The 22,301-nt window shown below is 44.7% G+C and overlaps 1 protein-coding gene across 1 annotated transcript in view; it reads left to right on the plus strand.

The window, feature by feature from the left end:
• LOXL2 (lysyl oxidase like 2) overlaps positions 1-21,209 on the plus strand; it is a 74,992-nt gene extending 53,783 nt beyond the window's left edge. The window contains exons 8-14 of the mRNA XM_053366997.1: positions 2,560-2,727; positions 11,036-11,198; positions 12,163-12,406; positions 17,287-17,402; positions 18,373-18,509; positions 19,769-19,880; positions 20,842-21,209. Of these exons, the coding sequence (XP_053222972.1) occupies positions 2,560-2,727; positions 11,036-11,198; positions 12,163-12,406; positions 17,287-17,402; positions 18,373-18,509; positions 19,769-19,880; positions 20,842-20,912 (1,011 nt within the window). The 3' untranslated portion in view covers positions 20,913-21,209. The remainder of the gene's footprint in view (positions 1-2,559; positions 2,728-11,035; positions 11,199-12,162; positions 12,407-17,286; positions 17,403-18,372; positions 18,510-19,768; positions 19,881-20,841) is intronic.
• The last annotated feature ends 1,092 nt before the right edge of the window (positions 21,210-22,301 follow it).

The raw sequence follows: 22,301 nt of genomic DNA on the forward strand, positions 1-22,301 counted from the left end.
AGAACAGATCAGACCTGGGGTTGGTTCAGAGCAGGAGTTGCCAACCTGTTGCCCAAGGTGGCTAAGATAGCTTCCAATGGCGTCCCTAGGCAGATGCCCAAGACTGTGGGTTTTCTGTTCTTTTTTAAAAGTTGGTCTGTAACCCTCCTAGAGGTCTAGAAATAAAGCTACGGGGCAACATGTGCAGGTCCCTTCCAAGCAAATTTTGTGAAATGAAGAGTGGTGTGGCCACTCACATTCTGCTTGCAGGCTTCCCACTGACATCTGGCTTCCAACTATGAGAACAGGGTGCTTGACTAGATGGTACTTGAGTCTGATGCAGTTGGGCACTTGATGTGCTGCATTGCAGTACTAGATTGGCAAAATGGCAGCCACTTGAAGAAGCCATCATGTGAGATTCAACCTCACTGCAGATGTTCAAATAATGCATTTGTCAATGCACAGTAAAAGCTGGATCCAGTGCTTGGCAGCCTGGGCCCACAGATGGCTAGAGACCAATAATGTGCATAGGCTCTTCAGCTACTGTGTCCCCACCCCACCCCAAGGTGATGCTTTAGACTACTTCTTAAAAGTGTTACTAAATATGTATTTAGTTTTAATGAGAATGAGAAGAGGTTTTGCTCAGCCCTTCACATTGAGGTCACCTTCAAATGTTGGCTCAAGATCTTGGCTGGCAGGCAGGCCACTGAACTTGTGGGATTTGTATCCTGATCATTTGGCCAGACTCTACTTGTTCCATTCACTTTAACATCTGTGTTCTTTTAGACCCAGAGAGCAGAACATAGAGCAGCATGCTAGTCATTCCTCAAGATCTGTGCTTCATAAACACTCCTGTGCTTCTCACTGCTGGTAGCATTAAAACTTTCTGAAATATGCAACTTTAAATGACACTAAGGAAGCTTCCTTATACCAGACAATTGGAGTTGATCTGAAGCCCTTCTCTAACTTAAACATTTGGGCCCATCTCTGTAATACTCGGCACTAGAGATTCCTTTAGGCATAGATCACATCAACATCTGCTTCAGACCCTCAGCCAAAGAGGCACTGCAACTTCTGTAATGTACTGTACAAGGCTTTTCTTAAACCCAGGTCCCATGTCCTGGGGGAAGGGGGCAGACTCTGAGACCTGATCCTGAGGGGTGGCCAGTCCACAAGTCTGCTAAAATCAAAAGTAACAGCAAAGTTCCCAGGCTAATGGTACACAGCTAATGGTAAATTAACCACCAATCAATATGCAATTGCAATTGCATTTGCATTAAGGGGGTGGGGGACAGATGGGCAAGGAAGGCATTTAAAAGCTGTTCCCATAATGAGTGATGTGGAGAAGTGGAAAGTTCAGGAAGCAAAAAGTCAAGCAACTCCCAATCATCTCAGTCCATAAACCCACTGATGAAGCATTAGAGCCAATTGTAAAAGGTTCAATTCATAGTTGTAGGTCCCAGAGGAGGCCTGAAGGTCGCTAAATCCAACTAATCTCTAAGTGAATGGAGTGCCGCTCTGGACACTTAAAGCTCTGATCACTATTGAACTTGAGAATGTTGTCACACATCCCAGCATAGTGACCTTGCCCATAGTTCTGCATAAACTATATCAACATTGGGCTTATCCACACCTCCATTTGCCCTGCTGCTTAACCACTGAATTGGAACAAATGGCAACTGGGCTTTCCCACAGGTTGCATTTTGTTCCAATTTAGTTCTAAAGAGCTGGCTTTCCAGGGGAAAGCAGTGGCGCAAAGCCAAAACTGCTCAGCCCTGTGCCTAGAAAGCACCAAACACGTGAAAAACCACTCAGCCTTGTGCTTTCTAGGAACAGGAAAAACAGACATGTGGATGAGCCCGTTGTGCAATTCAGCCATTAAAAACCAGGGGTCTTTGGATGATTATCTGGATGCTTGCAAGTCAAGTAGAGACAGAACTGTGTTAGCTGTTAGAAATCACACAGGCCAGGCAGGGAGATGCTACTGACTTTTAATAAGTTAATTTGCCTGGGACTGTTCTTGTTGCATTTCTCCTTTCCCCGTTTTAGTGCTCTGTGTAGAATTGCCCTGTGCACACTTCCTTGGGAGCAAGCTGCATTGAACTCAGTGGGATTTACTTAGGAACATAAGAAGAGCCCTGGTAAATCAGACCAAAGGACAACCTAGAACAGCATCGTGTTCTCACAAGGGCCAGCCAGATGCTGCTGGGAAGCCTGCAGGCCCTGAGCAGAATGCTTTCCATTGCTAACAAAGTATTCAGAGGCCACCACCTCCGACACGGCAGGCGGTACAGAGCTGCTATGACTAAGGCTTGTCCACACTCTGGTTTGTCTTGTGCTTTCTTAGAACTGGCATCAGATCAGCAGCTCTGGTCCGAAAGGTTTTCATATCTATCCCAGCGCAGAAACACAAAAAACTACTTTCTACCTCTGTCTTGGCACAAACAATTTGATTTGAGTTTCTAAGTTTCATGTTTCAACAGGAAATGAATTTTGCTCCCTTTGTTGTTTGCACAGGACCAGTTTTCTTTTGGTGACAGGAGCTATCACTTTTTATTTTTCTTCTTTTATAATTTACAGATACGTTTGAGTGGTGGCCGCACGCCCTACGAAGGCCGGGTGGAAGTCCTCCGGGAGCTCAACGGCACACTCAAGTGGGGCACAGTCTGCAGTGACAAATGGGGCACGATAGAAGCCATGGTGGTCTGTCGCCAGCTGGGCCTTGGCTATGCTGCCCACGCCTTCCAGGTGTGTTGATAACTCTTGGCTGGTTTCCTAGTGGGCCAATGGGATAAGAGCAATATTACCTAGGATCCAATCTGAACACCAACCTGCTACATGGGAACCACTTATCATTTTTCATTATACTTGTTTGCCTTCTTTATCTGGCTGTCTCCATCTCTCTTTCCATGCCCCCATACTTCTGCATTATTCTCTCCTTCCTATCTTCCTTTCCTTTCTTTTAAAAAGTTAGGAAGAAAGACAAAATTGTGGCTGCATCCCTATTTTAGGGATGGAAAACTGTGGTCTCCCAAATATTGTTGGGCTCCAGTTCCTACCAACCTCAGTCCATTTGGCCAGTGGTTAGGGGTGATGGGAGCCCTAGTTCAACAACCTGGAGGGCCTCAGGTTCCCCTTCCTTTGCTAGGGGCACACTCACCTTTTGGTCCACAGTGCACTGAGGTTTTCATATGCATGACGGGAACCACCTGGAGCTTCACATGGCTGCAATGTGTACAAGCAGCACAGCTGTCTGTAGACCTTAACCTCAAAGACTCTTAATTCCAATAGCATGAGCTACAAGCAGCTTTAACTTCTGCTTTTAAGGAATGTTCTAGTCATACATCAGAGAATCGTAACCTCATTTGTATTAAAAGTTGGCCAAACTAGGGAGGCCTAAAATTATTGGACCATGTGAGACTTGAAATGGGTCATGGAAACTGAACATTCATCTATACCCAAATAATCCAGTTCTTCTTTAAGAGCAACTTGTACTGATGGGGAGAAAGTAGTAATGTTGGTTTTAGGTCACTGCAGGAGAGTTACAATGTCTCTGTGAAATAAGCTATATGGTCTTACAGTATTCATTGAAAATTCTTGAAGTATTAAGACAAGCAACTGTGGTAGAAAGTGGACAGTATACCGTATTTTTCACCCTATAGGACGCACCGTCCCATAAGGCGCACCTAGTTTTTTGGGGGCTCCCACGGCTTGCAGAGATCTACGCGAAGCCTGGAGAGCGAGAGGGGTCGGTGCGCACCAACGCCTCTCGCTCTGCAGGCTTCAGCGAAAGCCTGCATTCGCCCCATAGGACGCACACACATTTCCCCTTCATTTTTGGAGGGGAAAAGGTGCGTCCTATGGGGCGAAAAATGCGGTAATAGCTTTGCAGCAACAAGTAAAATGTAATACAGCAATGAAAGAACCCCAGGAGAATGTTTAAGATGAAATCATGTCCAACCACACGAGAAGCAGACCACCCATATTTTGGTGAGTGTTTTTGGTTGGGATGAGGAAGGTACCACATCCACAGGTGCTGCGCAGAGCTAGTTCCATGCTTGTTAAGAGGACACACCTGCCTTAATATCCACATTGCCTGAAGTCCTTTCCCTCCTGGGCCTCTGGCTTCAGTTTGCCTGCCATCAGCTGTCATGGAGCTTATTGATTAATCACATTGGTATGCCACCCTTCCTCTAAGGAGCTCCGGGAGTTACATAAATGGGGATTGTTCTATTTTACGGAGAAGTGTCAGCAGCTCTTCCCAAACCCAGGCCCCTCTTTTATGCAGCCACCCGCTTATTTTCTGATATATTTTTGAATGCTGTGACAAGGCCCTAATTTCCTGGGTCATTTAAGACTTAAATTCACACTTATTGCTCATTACTTGATGCTGTACTCAAGCATTTTCCGCTCAAGGAAACATTGCTATTCTTCATCCACGCTTTGGGTTTCCTGCCAAGGGGGCAACTTGTGATTCTCCTCTGCAGAGAGTTGTGCAAACTGCAATTGCATTGGCCCCCTGACCTCAGTGGAACCTTCCACTTTAGCTGACCCAGAAAGTTCACAACACCTGGTTCCTTTCTAGCTCATTGTTTTTCGCAATTCAGATCAAAGCTACTTTGAGGGGAAACGCATCAAAATGCAGCATTTCCTAAGAAAGGACAGGTTAGATGTTAGATTAGCAGTGAGAGTGCACTGGGGGCAGAATGAGCAGGGCTGCATCCACAGCCTTTGACATTGTTCAGCGTTTATGCAGAACGCTGCTGGGAAGTGAGGTCTTCTTAAATGAGGAATTCTCTTTTGCAACAGTAGCCAAAAGTGGAGCTCCCTTTGGTGACCCCACCCCACCCCCAATGTGTTGCAAAAAAGCACCAAGTGTTTCTGGGACATTTCCCCAGGAAATAAGCTGGTGCCAAAACACACCTTCATTGTCAAGGCTAGGGGAGGTGGCAGCAAGGGAGCTAGCGCTACAGTCTACTGTGTGTTCCTCTTAAAACTGGAGCTGGAAGGCCTCACTTTGGAGATTTGGTTTATTTTCTTGTGTGGCTGCCAACTCCTAGTTCAAGAGTTGCGGGCAACTACATCCATGGAACACCATGCTTTCCGATCTCTCAGCTGTGTTGACATAAGCAGGGCCAGTGCTGTTTGATGTGGGGCATTTCCTGTGGCCGGGGCTACTGATACTTGCAAGAGAAAAGGCCCTTGTGTTCCTCCAGGCTGCACCCTTGATTGGAATATACGGCCACCCTTGTGTGTGGAACAGGGCGCACCCTATGCATATGTGTGTGCAGCCAGTCAAGGGGGCCGTTGGCAGTGTAATTAACTAGACCGTGTGTTGCTACAGAAGCGATGGTACGTACAGTTCATTCACCCTTCAGAAGCATATCCTTTTACGATGTCCTCCCTGCCTTGGATCTTGCGCAAAGAGGACAATAGTGCTAATCTGAAGCCCTTCTTGCATTTATACCACATGTTGCCGAAGCTAAGAAGCAGGGCGCACATTTTGCATGTAAAAGGTCACAGTTTCAGTCTCCCTCAACTACGAGAAGCATGTAGCGCTGGGAGAGAATGCTGTTTGAAATTCCAGAGAGCTTCTGCCAGCCAGTGTAGACAATACTGAGCTTTATGGACTGATGGTCCGACTTGGTATAAGGCAGCTTCCTATGTAGTAAATACAGGAATGTGGGCTGCCAATCAGATAGAGAGAAAGCCAATTTCAGTCTCCTGTAAAAAGACCTTTAATTCTCATGGCTGAAAGTGTGAGGACATGCATAATGTCTTAACAGCAGTCGCGAGGGGTCCTTTACCAGAGACTTCACAATGTGTCTTTTGCTTGCCAGCGAGTTCAGTGCTGACTTAGCTGTCAGACTTCACAAACACACACACACACACACACACACACATGCCTCTCCTGCATGCTCAGCAGGGGTGCCATCTAGGGGGAGCCGAGGGGCCAAGGGCCCCCCAAAAAATTTCAAGGAGGGGGCTGAGCCCCTTCAGTATTCCATGGTGATGTGCATGCACCACGCAACACGCTTACATCACTCATGCACACACTTCCCTACATGCTCATGTCACATGTCAAGTCATGTGGTGGTGGGGCTCATCGGCACGTCCCACGATGTGCGTGCGACACATCAGCATGCCGTGTGGTGTGCGTGTGCCGGCCCCCTCAATCGCAAGGGCAAGCCAGTGTGCCTGATGCTCAATAAGATGGTCGCATACGTGATTTCTCAAGCATTAGAAACCATTAAGTTAAAAGTAAATCTGAGCCACTCAGAAACATTTCAGTTCAAAAATAGCTTAAACCAAAAAGGAGTTTAAAAAAACAAAAAAACAAAATAATGTTAAGAACTAAATGAGGTGTTTGTGTGGAACTAAATAAAAAGGAAGGTATGCTAGCAAGATTTTTTAAAATAATAATGTTTTTAAAACTGCTCCAGGAATTGGAGTGTTAGCGATCTCACAGGTGCTAGACAATAGGCTCCATTCACAATTGGCTTCTCATAGAATCTTAGAGTTAGAAGAGACCCCAAGGGCCATCTAGTCCAGCCCCCTGAAATGCAGGAATCTCAGCTAAAGCATCAATGACATCCCTTCTTCCAAAACCAAACTACACTGAAAACTTCACTCCCAGTCCAAAAAAAGTATGTTAGTATTGCATAATGGGTGCTTTCAATTGCTATTGATGTGGCTTTTCAGGGTCTTATCGTAACTTTCAATAATTTCCAATACTTTACAAACTATCTCCATGGTATTAGTTATAAAAGTGCATCTTGGCTACAGAGTGAGCTTTCTGTTGTCCTTCCAAACACACAGATGTTGCAAGGGAGGCCTCGTTTATATAACAGGCAACAATATTATTGTGGCAGCACTTCTGACTCAAAACAGATCAAGCCGATAAATTAATAGATGATTTGTGGTGTTCAGGGTGGAGTTGAGAATTCAAAGCTTGGCTGCCCAATTGCTATAGCAAGCCCAGAATCATTGCATTTGCAATGAATTGCATCATCAGACCACCAGATGAGGAGGAGGAGAGGCTAGGATGGTTGGAGTAACCTTCAAGAACAGTCTGTTGCATTTCCCAACCTTCCAGCTCATTGGATAGACCAGGTCTTGCAGGACCAAGCCAGTCCCCAGCAAAGGATGCTTGCTATTTATTTATTACAATTGCCTTTCAGGGTATAGGGTTATAGCCAGTGTTACTTATACTCAGAGAAGACCCATTGAAATTAATGGGCATTGCTTACTTAGTCCTATCAATTATAATGTGTCTACTCTGTGTAGAACATAGTTTGAGATAACCCTTGGATCTTACCAAAGTGGCTTACAAGTCACATTCAGTCATATATTTTAAAAACACAATAAACAATATTAACAAGTCATCAGCATCCTTCCTATGTGGCAGCTGATGTTAGATTACCTTTTGCAGGGGGAGGAAAGTCCAGCTGGAGTGGGTCTGCTTGAGGAATCCATTCTTTGAGAATTCCAGAACTAATTTAATGGGCTAATCTGCAGCACTTAGAGTGACATGCAGTTGGAATGCAGTTATTCTTCGGAATGTTGTGATACAGTACTTCACTTAACAAAAATGTAACAAAATGCATATGAAAAAATAAATATATTTAGGAATGCATATTTTGTGAGGAAATAGTAGGCAACAGTCAACTATCATTTCCCACTGACACAAGGGTTTCATTTTACACAATGGAACTTCTCTCCTTCTGCCCCTGTGCTCCCCCTAAATGTGTTCCCCTAACCCTCTGGAGCAGATTTGGGAAAGGTGTGTGGCATACATGGGGAGAAGCGAGGGGGAACATTCCATTGCACAACAGAAAGTCCCTGCACCAATGGGATGTATTACTTGGCTCTTGTTCTTTAAATACGACTTCGTGTGCAGAATTATTATTATTTTAATCATGGATTACTGTGGAAACATAATATAGTGGACTTTGGAATGAGGACATGCAAAACTGACATGGACCAGTAACAGACATCCATCCATCCCTACCAAGACCATTTTGCTTCTTCAGCTCTGAAGCAACCCTTCACTCATACTGATACAGTTCCAGCATTAGCATGTCCACACTGGGTTTCTCATGCAGATGTACTGACATATTAATAATGGTGCTACATTGCTGGCTGGCCAGTCCTTGATTGGACTGCTTGCTGGTTCATAGCTCAATGGGAGAAAAAGGCACGACAAGCTGCTTGATTTGCTGTTTACTGAGCTGTTGCCTGTTTTCCAGGACATGTGCCAGGTCTCCATTACTCAGTGAGTTCAAGGAGGTGGCATTTTAATTTGTTCATAATTCAGTTAATTCTTCTTGGGCAAACGTCAGCCGTCTGGGATCCAGCTGCTAAATAGATGCTTCCTGGATCCAAGTAGCAGATAGTAGCAAAAAAACTTGAGAGCTTAATTAGGGGTTGCAAGAGACAATGAATGGTAGCAGATTTCCCCCCCCCCCCCAAATAATGTTTGGGTAAAGAATGTGTGATGACTGACACAGCATTTTGATGTGTTGTTCCCCCTACTATGCCAGGACAATGACAGCATGCATTGAGTTTACAGTGGTACCTCAGGTTACATACACTTCAGGTTACATACGCTTCAGGTTACAGACTCTGCTAACCCAGAAATAGTGCTTCAGGTTAAGAACTTTGCTTCAGGATGAGAACAGAAATCATGCTCCAGAGGCGCGGCAGCAGCAGGAGGCCCCATTAGCTAAAGTGGTGCTTCAGGTTAAGAACAGTTTCAGGTTAAGTACAGACCTCTGGAACGAATTAAGTACTTAACCCGTGTTAAGTACTTAAGCACTGTACTTAGAAATTGTAAGAGGAAAGAGTACAGCTCTGTAACTTTCACAGCTGTGAGCTGCGGAGCCTTAATTTCAAAACTTTATGGGACTGCATATACACTATGACTTCCCCCAAAGAATCCTGGGAAGTGTAGTTTGTTAACGGTGCTAGCAATGGTAGCTCTGTGAAGAGTAAGCTACAGTTCCTGGAATGCACTAGGGGAAGTCGTGTGCTTTATCTCGGCCTCAGCTGAGACGTGGTGGTGATCATAGTGGCCTCTTATAAGAGTGTTGTAGATGTGGCAGGTGTAGCACTTTGCATTCAAGAAATGCAGTAAATAATAGCAATAATCAATAGGAACAAAGCAATAGCTACAAAAACCACAAATATATTCAGACTGAGGGTGGATCTACACACAGGAGAAAAGTAATAAATTACCGTATTTTTCGCCCTATAGGACGCACTTTTTCCCCTCCAAAAATGAAGGGGAAATGTGTGTGCGTCCTATGGGGCGAATGCAGGCTTTCGCTGAAGCCTGGAGAGCGAGGGGGGTCGGTGCGCACCAAGCCCTCTTGCTCTCCAGGCTTCAGGAAGCTATCCGCTAGCCGTGGGAGACACAGCTCTCCCACGGCTAGCGGAGAGCTTGCCTGCACCCAGAAGCTTGGGGCGCGCTGAGCTCAGCATGCCCCAAGCTTCGGGCTTCGCGCAGCCCTCCGCTAGCCGTGGGAGAGCCGCGCGAAGTAACGCAGCTCTCCCACGGCTAGAGGAGAGCTTGCCAACACTCAGAAGCTTGGGGCGCGCTGAGCTCAGCATGCCCCAAGCTTCAGGCTTCGCGCAGCTCTACGCTAGCCGTGGGAGAGCTGCGCGACTTCGCGCAGCTCTCCCACGGCTTGTGGGTAGCAGCCTGTTCTGGGGGCTGGGGTCGGGGGAAGCTTGGGCTTCCCCCACCCCAGCCCCGCACCTGGGGGGGGGAAATAATTTTTTTTCTTTATTTCCCCCCAAAAAAACTAGGTGCGTCCTATGGGGCGAAAAATACGGTAAATTGTTAGAACAAAAGAATAAAAACACTATGTAAAATCACATAGAAAGGTTTTGTGCTCTACTGCGCCATCTGGTGCTGCATGTTTATAATGCATTCAAAATGCTGTGGGGTACTAATGTAGCTGAGTCCTGACACTGCCTGTGTGAAGTTATAAGGCAGATTAATGCAACAGGTGATTCACAGACTTTTTAGAAAAAACAAACTCAATTTAGATTAGTAGGGGGGGACTCGTACATGATTAGCAAGGGGTAGTTACAAGATAGTTTTTAAATTTTTCTTAATAGAAAGGCCCATCTAGCCCAGCATCCTGCTTACACAGTAGCTGACCAGATGCCTGTGAGAAGCCTACAAGCGGAACCTGAGTGTAGCAGCACTCTGCCTCCCTGCGATGCGCAGCACCTTTTGCCTCTGACAGCGACAGTAGCTGCCATAGCTAGTAGCCATTGGTAGCTCATCCTCTGTGTGTTTGCTTGATCCTCTGCTGGCCATCACTGCCTCCTGCGGGAGAGAGCTCTTGAAGGGCTCCTCACGGACTCCTGAGGGTGCTTCTACTCTGCCATTGATTGTGTATTCGGTGCTAATCGTGTCTGCAAGTTTTGTGCAGCATCAAAATGTCATCACTTTTTGCTTTCCCATTTAATTCAGATTTGCCAGCCCTGGTGAAATCTGATAAGTAAAACAGAAGTAAAACCCAACAGAAGCAGTAATTGTGGATGAAGTGGGCCTGGGTGTGTGGGGTGACATTTTGCTGAGAACAGCATCATGCGGAGGTGTTGTGGCCTGAGGAGTCGGGCCGGGCGGCCCCAGTTTCATTTGCACTGATAAGGTTGGATATTGAAGCCACTCTTCCTATGGGGAGCAGGGACCAGTGCCTTATTTTTTCTCTCTTTTAGTAAAAGCACAGGAGTAATGCTGTACATTAGCATCAGGAGAACACGCAGTTTAATGATTTTGTTGCTGCAAGCTCCAGGACCTTCAGAATCCTTAATGGGGAGCCTCTTAACCTTCAAAAAGAAAAATGAGAAATTGTCTGAAGCTGCCTTCAGCATTTTCAAGTGTTCCATGCAAAGTAGGCTGCTGGGTCTTGGGAGCCTCAGAAATGACAAATCTCATGTTTCCCTGAACTTGCTATTATTATTTTTTATTGTAAAGCATACATTGTTCTTTTTTTTTTTTAGCATTAAATTCTGCTTCCATTGCTATGTTTTCTGCTAGGAAACCTGGTACTGGTATGGAGAAACGAGCACCAGTGATGTTCTCATGAGTGGGACAAAGTGTTCTGGGACAGAGATGGCCCTGTCACACTGCCGCCACGATACCCACGTATTCTGCCCCAGAGGAGGTGGGCGCTTTGCAGCTGGCGTTTCCTGCACAGAAAGTGAGTTGTGAAACTTCCTTTTCTAGGTACCAGAAAGACAAACCTCCCATTTATATTTTTTGCCCTGGATCTTTGTTTTGTTTTGTTGTTTTGTTTTGTGACAGCTGCCATTATAAATGAGATTTGCCTTGTATTGGTGAATTTTTAAAACTCTGTTTAAAAGATCTGTTTCTGAGTCACTCAGGGCTCTCTCTGCTTCAAATCATTATTCTGAGTTCCGAGCATCTCTGCATAAAGGGAAGGTGTCTCTTCCCCCATTCACTACTACAAGGGATCTAAAAATCCACAACTTTTTCCTCTTGGCCAAAATGGATGGAATTTCTAGGCACAGGAGCTCCTCCAGAGTAAACTGTATCTGCCAAACTGAAGACAAATAGGTCCAGCAAATGGGGAGGGCCATAAAAGAGATTCACTTTCCTCCATAATCCCTAGTGGTTTTGTCTCTTTCTCACTGTGCTATAATTAAAAGGTGTCTGAGTGGTATGTGGTTTTGCTTGTCTTTCTGGTGATTGATTGTGTTCTCTAATAGGCCTTCCACTTTAAAGCTTACAAGGTAGTCCCATAAAGGCCTCCCCTTAGGGCTTTGCAGATCTCAAGTAGACCATACAATTGTAAGCTGCCCAAGAACTCTGTGTATGGAGGTATAAAGAGATCTTGGGGGTTTTGTTGTTGTTAGAGAAACATGGGATTTTTTAAATGAAGCTTTTAACTTTTTTAAAAAAAGAAATGATCTCATGTTGTGCTTTAACAAAAAAGAATCCAGAACTCTTCAATGCTCTGCACACAACATTTTTGACCACCTCACTAAACCCATGGATGTAAGAAGCATAGTGATATATAGGAAAACATAGCTGTGCAGTACGGAAAAACACAGCTAATGCAACATGAAGGGTGCTGGCATCATATTTGGCCTGAAAAGTCTGTATGTCGGGGCTAAGAGTCCCCTTTCTTTTCTGGCCTCCAGCTGCAGCTGACCTTGTCCTCAATGCCAAGGAAGTGGAATACACATCATACCTGGAAGACCGTCCCATGTTCATGCTGCAATGTGCGCTGGAAGAGAATTGCCTGGCCTCCTCCGCTGTCAACACCTCCATTTCCACTGGCTACAGGAGGCTCCTGCGTTTCTCATCCCAGATCCACAACAACGGACAGGCTGACTTCCGCCCCAAAAGTGGACGCCATTCCTGGATTTGGCACGACTGTCACAGGCAAGACTTTGCTGTTCACCACCACCATTGTGGATTTACCCAGTAGAAAAAAACTTGGGGTGGTCAGAGTTCTGGCCTCAGCAAATTTGATAAAAGGCAGATTAAGATCCATGTGAAATGTAGGGCAGCCCTGTGGATAAAACGCTGGTTGTGAACTCAGTGTTCAGGTTCAATGTCCACATCTGCCAGCAGCAAGTGAGCTAGGTTCAGTATTTCTTCTGCATATATTTTTAGGCCCCACTAAGCCTAATTGGGTAATTGAGGCATCCTCTACATCCCCTGAAATGACATAGGCCAGGAGTGGCATGGAGGAAGCAGTCACTCTGGTCACAGGGATTTCCAAGGCTGCTCTAGGGAAGTGCCTTCCAGTGAACTACCACCCACGGAGCAGCACCATCACTGCAAAATCTGTTTTGGGGACCATTTTGATGTTCCCACAATGCCGTGGCATAGCATTGTTCTAGTGCATCTTAGGAACATCAAAATGGTGGCTTCCAAAACAAAACGCTCACTGATGGTGCTTGATAAACCTGAGCCTGTGGACATGGGCAAGTGGGAGGGCCATTGCAGGACAGGTGTTGGCAAAATGGGCCTTGTTGGGACCCCCGGTGGGTGCCTGAGGTGTCATGTGCCGCTGCTGGCACTGGATAGACCAGACACCACCCAGCTGGTCCTGACAAGAACTCTGTGAGGTGGGTTAGGCTGAGAGACAACAGCTGGCCCAAGGCTAGAGTTAGGTTAGCACCATGTGCTGTGTGGTTTAGTGGGTATTTGAACCTAGTGCTCGGGGATCCAGTTCTGTGATCCTTGTCCCCACTCTAAATATGCCTAAAAAGCAAACCAGGGATAAAAAGCAAGTCTTCTTCGCAGATATTCATTCATTCCTTTCAAAGCATGATGTACAGTCTAAAAAAAACCAAATAATATATGTTTTGAATCCCAGTCTTTCATCCATTATGTTCAGAGCAGGCCCAGCACTTGCATGAGTGTATACGGAGCTAATACTCGCCTCTTGCTGCAATGGGAAGCTTTGCCTTCGGCAGAGAGGCTTCCACAGGAAAAGTTCATTGTGGACTCACTGCTGCTCAGGCATGTAGGTTTGCTGCAGCTTCCACACAACATCATCCTTATCAAAAGGCCACCCCATATTTTTTGCCCATTTAATCCAAAATCAACACTTTTGTTTGTTTTTATGTACAGGATTTTCTCCAGAAACAGTAAACCTGAATAAAGTGGGAAAGTAATGCAGGGTAGCATTTTGATGAAAGTGGCTTTCTCTGGATACTATGGGAAACTTGTACGTGTGAGCAGCCTTGACTGAGCTTTAAACCCCACGCGGAAGCACCCCCTATCTCTGGAGCCCCAAATCAGCCAATGCACTTGTGCCTTAAAACAATATAATAACCCTTTAGCAATCTGTTGATGAGACTCTCAATAAGTTACGTAATATTCCCAGTTTATACTCCATTACCTAGTATATTACATTACTCCATATTCATCAGCAAAGATATGTAAGGTTGTAGCCAGTGCTAGTCCTACTCAGAGTAGATCCATTGAAGTTAATAGACATGACTAACTTAGGCTCATAGATTTTAGTTGGATACAACTGGTAATGTTGCATCTAATGTAGCACTAAATTGGGGTCCCATAAACACAAAGATTACCGTTAATACAATTAGACTCCCCCCCTTTTCCCTGTGCAACCCCTAAGTTCTAGGGGCTCCTCCACCCCTCTGAAGCCGTTCTGGGGAGGGCTGGGCATGCGTGGAAGGGGGGAGGGAGTCCTGTTGTGCTAGCAGTAATCTTTGGGCTGACGGGGTGAGTTTCTTGAATTATGCAGGCGTTCATCATTTCAGGAGGGGCCCCATTTCCCATCTAGCGCAGGTCTGAATAACTTGTGATTCACCAAACCAAATTCAGCAAGCATTATGGGGCCCACCACCTCCTTGACAGACCTCATCCTCCCCATTTTTGCAGCACTCAGTCAGCTGCAAACATATAACAGTTATCGGCCTCTGGTGGCTGTTGGGCCACGTCTACCTGGGGGGGGGGGGGTCAAGAGTTCTACAGGCCTCTTTCTGCTTAATCCCAGGGCCCACCAGAAAAAGAAAAAGAAAGAGGAGTCCCACCTCAGCACGCTGACTCTCTGGCATTTCCAAACAAGCTCGAGTTAAGTGAGGCAGCTGTAGCCCATCCATGTGTTTAAGCCAGTCTCTGTTTGCACTAAGGAATACAGACTCAATTCCTCTTCAGTATTTCCAGTCTGTAAACACCATAATATAAACAAGTATCTGAATGAGCAGACATATTTTAGCAACGGAGTCAGACCTGAGGTTTAAAGTTTTTTATTTCTTTTTCTTTTTTGCACTGGAAATACTTTGAGCATCCAACCTCAATGTAAATAGTTTGGACATCTCAAATTTTTCTTCCTCTCCCTGACCATCTCAGCCTGTTCCTGAGCATTTTTGTCCAGGATACAAAACCAGGGAGGCAGGGAAGGCTACTTAACAGGCAGGTAAAAGGAAACCAAAGAACATCTGGCAGTGATTCCAGGGCAATTAAAATTTCCCTTTATGCCCCCCTCCCCTTATGTCAACATATTTAAATAGAATAAACACGATGGATGTACTAGGTGCTGCTACCTGATACTGAATATCAGCTGCTTAATATTAAGCCATGGTCTATTTTTACAAGTGAAAAAGAGCAAGCGAGCTCCACTTTTCAGTTGCTTGGCTTCCCTTCCCTTAAACTGTGATGTGTCCATTAGAGGAGCTTGGTTTCCAAATGGGACAAATCTCAATATTCATCTATACTCAAGCATTGCATGAGTGTAGGGCTTAACTCGCGGATATTGGTGCTAGGTGCTTTGAAGGCAAAAAACAGGGAACAGTGGCTCTTTGAGAGACACTATGGCTCTCCCTTAGCATCCTCTCCACAGGTTTCTAACTAGCTAGGTTTGTTGCACAAGAGTGCCAAATCAACTTTAATCGTGTAATTTTAATTTGTCAGTATGTTATTGAAACCCAACCCAAAATAGAAATATTCTGAAAGGACCCAGCAAAAATATAACGGATATGCTGAGTGCTTCTAGTGAGGTTCTGTGGACCTCTGACAATACAATTTGCCCCATAGCAGAGTGCAGATTATTTTTTGGCATTTTGTTATTTGGAATAACTGCAACTTGCTCTTGTGAAGAAACTTAACACGCTTGTCAACTGTTTTACTACCACATGGGTTGAGCAGCCCAGTTCTGAGCCTGAGCGGAGCAGAGTTGGACCTCTTTGCTTCAGGTGCTTTGGCTTACGATACACTCAGCCAGAATATTCCCAATCCTTGAGGACAAAATGAGTGGAAATTTCCCCTATGAGGAAAGCTTTCAGCAGTTGGGGCATTTTGGTTTAGAAACAAGATGAGTCTCAACTTATGCTTGGAGAAAGTGGGTTGAGGAGTTTTCCTCCCTCTCTCATAATTCTAGGACTCAGGGACATCAGATGAAACTGAATGTTGGAAGATTCAGGATGGACTGAAGAAAGTACCCGGTACTTCTTTATACAGGGCAGAATTAAATGATGAGATTTGTTGCCCCAGCAGGTAGCGATGACCACCCATTGGATTAGACAAATTCATGGTGGTTACTAGCCATCATGGCTATGTTTTTGTCTCCATGGTCAGAGACTGTATCCGTCTGAATAACAGTTGCTGGAAACGGCCGCAGGAGAGATTGCTCTGGCACTTGCATCCTGCTTTTGGGCTTCCCAGAGGCAGCTGCTTGGCCCCTGTGAGAACAGGCGGACCTCTGCCCTGATCCAGCAGGCTCTTCTTGTGTTCCTAAAGCATGTGCTTGGCTTGATACGATACAATAATCTTTATTGTCATTGTCCCATACAGAACAACGAAATTGAAAAAAACTACATCAGACATTCAAAAACCCACAAGCCTGCTATCCCAGCTATCCCAGCCTGGTTAGCCCCTAAAAACTCTGATACCCCATAATTGAATACAATATACTCACATAAAGACTACCTTACACTGTGTTTAAAACCAAAATCGCATTTGGATAGAAACTGTTTCTCAGGCGGCTAGTCCTAGTCTTTATAACCCTGTACCTTCTTCCAGAAGGCAGAAGCTGAAAGAGATCATTTCCGGGGTGCGCACTATCCTGCACTATCTCTGCAGCTTTCTTATGGCACCTGGAAGCATAGATTTGATCCAAGATGGGAAGAGTGCACCCAATTATTCGCTCCGCAGTCTTTACAACCCTGGACAGCATTGTTTTTTCCCTGACTGTGCAGCTCCCAAACCACACACACAGACCATAAGTTAATACACTCTTGTGCAATGCGCTATGGCACATGGACTCAAATGTGCTGTTGTCTGGGTCAGAGTAACATGAATTCCCAGATTAAATGGCTGCATATGGTGTTAATTTCCTGCTTCTATACTAATGTTATAAGGCTAAATTTTTGTTACAAAATTCCCACATTTAGGGTACATTCTGATCTGGCCAGTGAGCATTGTCTGAAAAATGCCTGCTAATAACTTGGTTAAGGAAAGGATCACATGTCCTCTAGGGAATTAGAGCTATGCTTCTGGTTCCACATCACCAATCCTACTGGAAAACAGCATTTCCTCCTCCCAGTGAATAAAGGTGTTGACTTGCTTTGGCTGTAGCATTGCATATGCTATATGACGTTTTGATATGTGTTAGTCTACAGCCCACGAGGCAGGAAGATCAAGGGGTGAAGTTGCTTCCCAAAATAAGAGGAACTACACCCCAGTTGTACGCGCCCATTGGCGCTGTCAATAAATCTGGGCAGCATTGCTGTAGAAGTATGGAACCTGTCCTTAATCAAAATGTTTGCTTTCTTCTGCTCATGCAGGCATTACCACAGCATGGAAGTGTTCACGCATTATGATCTGCTGGACCTCAACGGGACAAAGGTAGCGGAAGGTCACAAGGCCAGCTTCTGCTTGGAAGACAGCGAATGCCTAGACGGTATATACATTCCTAATATACTCATGAAATACACTCCAATGTAAAATAACCCATTCTGCTCTCATTTCTACTGGGGGTCTACTAAAGATGGGTGGAGAAAGGTGTGGAATTCACATTTAAGAATTCGTGATTCTCAAGACAGAATACGTACAAAATGAAATGTAACAATCCTTCAAAATTTGCACTTCTTCAAATGATACAGTGCAGGTCTACAGGAGCAACAAAAAGTTTATTATTTATTTCATAAAATTTGCTTGATGGGGGGGGGGAACCACCTCAAAGCTGTTTACAAGAGTCATACAAAACTGTGTATATTGATAAAAGGTTTGGCCCCCAAAGCAAACATTCCTGAACATAACGTGTGAAAATGCATATAGTTAGGGTGAAATTGCTTGTGAAAAATTGTATATCATGAGAAAACATATGCAAAGGTGTGAGGATTTTTGTCTCAGCTTGTGAACTGATGTGAATTCTTGGCTGTCTTGACATGGCTGTGTTGCAGTCCTCGGTCTGTTGCAAATTGATGGCGGTATTCATTCACAATTGGGACAAGTGTGGTGAGGCAGAGACTCGGTGGAAAGGGAAGTTCTGCTCCAGAGGCCCCTAAAGCTCTGCTTTAAGCATGGTTGGTGCCCCAGTCATCTCTATGCTGCTCAGGGGACAGATGCGCGAGATGCGCACATGGATTGTACATCCCCACTTGGAACCACTTGCTTGACACTTTCATCAGAGCACTAGAGGGGAGGCATAACAGCCCCTGGCAAGACTGGGGACAGGAGAGAAAATAGCCGCTGCCAACTAACCTGGGAGGTGGGGCTGTAAATTAAGCATCCGGGGCATCACAACAAGGTTGGGCTTTCAAGTTCTACAGCCCAAACACTTACCTGAAGCCAGGACTTCCTAAAGGGCCTCTTGGCACCACGCTGCTGCTGCTGACGGTTTTTCACATGTGCTTCCTTTCCCCCTTTAGGTTTCCAGAAGCAATATGAATGCGCCAATTTTGGGGAGCAAGGGATCACGGTTGGCTGCTGGGATGTGTACCGGCATGACATTGACTGCCAGTGGATTGACATTACAGATCTTGTGCCAGGAGAATACTTCTTCCGGGTAGGCTGGGGTTCTTCAGATTCTGGAGTGCTATCAGAGTAGCTAAGAGCCAGTTCATGCCATCACCAAAACCAAGGGGCAGTAAACCTTTTAGGTGGATAGTAGCATTCAGGTTGCAGGTGGTGGCAAGGAGTAAAGGTAAAGGGACCCCTGACCATTAGGTCCAGTCGTGACCGATTCTGGGGTTGCGGCACTCATCTCACTTTATTGGCCGAGGGAACCGGCGTACAGCTTCCGGGCGAGGAGTACTGCATGTTTAAATGGCATATAAAAGGGGCCAGTTAAGAATGGTGTTTCAGCTCTAGGACAGGGTGGCTGACTTAGGACCAGCAGATGCTGTTGGACTACATTGCTTGCCATTCTTGGCTACTAGCCATGCTGGTTGGTGCCGAGGAACTGGAGTCCAGCAGCGGCTTAAGGGCCACACCAGTTCCCTGTTCCTTATTTAGGAACCCTCTAGATATTTTGCAACTTTTGAACTGACCATTAGGCAACCTACAAAACCATAATATGCATTTCTCAAGATACTTCTTCAGAGTTAATTGCAAATAGAAAGCAAAGGACAACTTGAAAAATTCCTGCCTGTGGTCACATTAAATATCAAGGTCTATTCATAAATACTTGATATGTTTGGTATAAGTATCAGCCTTGCATTGCAGCATGGAATACATTTTATGTTATTCATTTTGCTTTAAGCTTTTATTATTATTTTATTTTTTTGTACTCCTCTTGCCTTCATGACTATTCTTATGATTTTTATTTTTATAAGTAACAAGGTCTTTGAAAAATGATAATGAAACCACAATAAAATAATCTAGTTTTTTAAAAATTCTGTGGTGTATAAATAAATAATATTTACTTGGGTTTAACCCGCCCAATTGGTGAACAATTGTGTCTGAAGTTGTGTAGAATGAGTAGCAAATAATTTCAGGGAAATAGATTGTTTTTATTAATTTATGCTGTTAATATGAGATGTTAAGTTCTCAAAAAGGATGAAAAAGTTCAGACACAAAGAAACAGGATGTGAGAGAGTGCAGAGAACTGTGGTCTCCAAAATTAGTCATACTTTGAGTAGACCTATTGAATTGCATATTCTACACCTCCACAAACAGGATAGTTTGAATACATGCAGCCCCAGTTCCTGAATCAGAAACACAATTGAAGCACCTGGATTGCACAAAGAAATCCCCCCACTTCTGGATCAGGATCTATGTCTGAGATAAGATGGCCCTAAGATCCCTGTGTCTGTCCTTTCCCAGATCATTGTCAACCCAAACAAAGAAGTGGCAGAGTCCGATTATTCCAATAACGTCATGAAGTGCAAGTGCAAGTACGAACTTCACCGGGTCTGGATGTACAACTGCCATATAGGTAAGTTTATTATAGAAGAAAAAGAGAAAAGTCTAGCGGCAGAGATGAGCTTTGCATCAAGGGGGTGATTCAGCGGTGTGTGTAAAGCAAAGGGGAACCCTGACCAGGCAGGCTGGCGGGAGCAGGAGTCTAACAACAGCTGGAGGGGCACAGGTTGCCCACACTGGAGTGCACACATCAGAGTGTACAAGGATTCCTTCCTTTCTGTCCGCCCCCCCCCCCATTTCATTACTCATTTGTTAGAATGACATTTGTTTAGTTAATGGGCACTAGTTTATTCACTTCTGTAACTCCCATTCATTTTCCTCTTGTGATGGATGTCAATGTGAGACTTGGCCTGTAGCACTGTCTGTTGCTTGGGAGTTTTCCACCCAGTTGGCATGACATTTCTAGGCATCCTACTACTCTTTCAATACACTGGACCAACCAAATTTCAGATAAAATCTACATTTCATAGGCAGTTTTAAAATACAGACAACTCCCCATTTAGATTCCCATTGCTTTCTATGAGGAGACACGACTGTTCTTCATATGCTTGTCGCTTCTGTGTTTTCCATCCAGAACTAGCACAAAATATTTAGTTATTCTACTATCCAGACCTGCACAGTGGGGTCTCCAGTTTACAAGGCGCGGAGACTCAGCCTAACTCCTTCCTGTAACATTTCCCTGTAACATTTCTGTGACCTGTACAGGCTGCAAGTGAAATTAATTGGTTTTTGTTTGCAACTTATTTATCTGAATTCTCATTCGTTTGTTTTATTTAACTTATGTACTACACTTTGTTACCAAAAAATGCTACAGTAATTTACACAATTAAACAAATGAAACGTGTTTTTTAAAAGAAATGCAACCCTAGTAAGGGGCAATTTAGACACACGGCTTTCTGCTTTCAGACACGGGTAGCAAAACTGCCTATGACACTGTCTTTTCCCATTTTTTCTCCCCCTCACCCCGACTGCAGCTGATGCCTTCAGTGAAGAAATAGAAGAACAGTTTGATTTCAATGGACTCCTCAACAACCAAGTGTCTTAATTGGCCTCTTTTTAAGGAGGGAAGAATACCTTTTCCCAAGATTTCCCTAACCACTGCACAGAAAACTAAAGTAATCAAGCAAACAACTATGAACTTTTAAAATTAGCTTTGTAAGTTATTTTCAAGTGTGTGCTCCATGCCTACTTTATGGTGTTCAGCAGAAGAAAACGGGTTGACACTTATTTCACATCCATTCCAGCTGAATGACGATTTTGCACTACCTGCAAGACCTCCTTACCCTTCGTGGGGACCCTAACTTATTCACAAGGAATTATTTGCAAGCTCTCATCACACCTTTGTTCATACAGAGCAGCAGCGCCACCTGCCCACAACCTGCGTAAAGGATGCCTGAGGCTGCCAAAATATTTTCATTTTTAAGGGAATTCCTTTCTCGGCCTTTGTGTTCTGCCTTGATAAAGATTTGAAAAATCCGACTCTACACCACTGGCGCAGAACAGAAGAATCATGACACACGAAGGTCTTGAGGCCCTCTGTCGTATTAATTTCCTGTACTGTCACACTCCTTGGCACCTCCTCCTCTGAGAGCACCTCTGACACTCAGTTTTGACAGAAGGTTTGAGATACCACAGTGAGGAAAAATCTGCCAAGTCATTTCATATATCTTGGTTTTTGATGCCACTAGACTGTGAATTTTTTTTAAGACAGTAAGCTATTCCCTTGCCTACATTTTTCCTTTGACCCGTACCTTCCTGCCACCCCCCTTCACTTCCCACCCCCACCATGAATACTGCAAATAAGAAACCCACTACCAAACTAATGGCTTTGTGCCCTCGAGGTCACACATCCCTTCTTATTAAGTCAGGCTATCCTGTGATGGCGCAGGGAGGGAGAGCTTAAAACACACACATTAGTAAATGCATAATGGTGCTGAGCACATGTGCCTCTGTTTGTTTGAGGCCATGCACTTGCATTGCAACAGGTGCCGACAGATCTACACCCTACTTGAATCTTTTAAAGTGCTTTTGTCCAGGAAAAGAAAAAGCTGGTGTGATTTGTGTTATTTCCAGTGACTAGAACCAGCTGCTGTCCTTTTATTGCATTTTGTTTTGTTTACTCTTCTGCTGCATGGTTAAAGAATGGGACTGCAAGACAGAATTAGTTCAACCTTGTCTCTCTGGAGCAGACCACAGTTCATCTAGTCTAGCCTTCTGCTTCCAGAAGCAGACAGCCAGGTGCTGCAGGATGTTCAGAAAGCAGGACAACAAAGATAACAGTCCTCTATTTGTCCTAAGCACCTGGTAATCAGAGGTAAAAAGGTAAAAATCAGAGGTGTACTGTATCTGTCCCTAGAGGCTCTGCCATAGCTACTAGCCATTGGTAGACCACGCTCTATGCCCCACTTGTTTTGGTACAATGGGTGAAGGAATT

The sequence above is a fragment of the Podarcis raffonei genome, chromosome 15 (assembly GCF_027172205.1).
Source record: "Podarcis raffonei isolate rPodRaf1 chromosome 15, rPodRaf1.pri, whole genome shotgun sequence".
Lineage (NCBI taxonomy): Eukaryota > Metazoa > Chordata > Lepidosauria > Squamata > Lacertidae > Podarcis > Podarcis raffonei.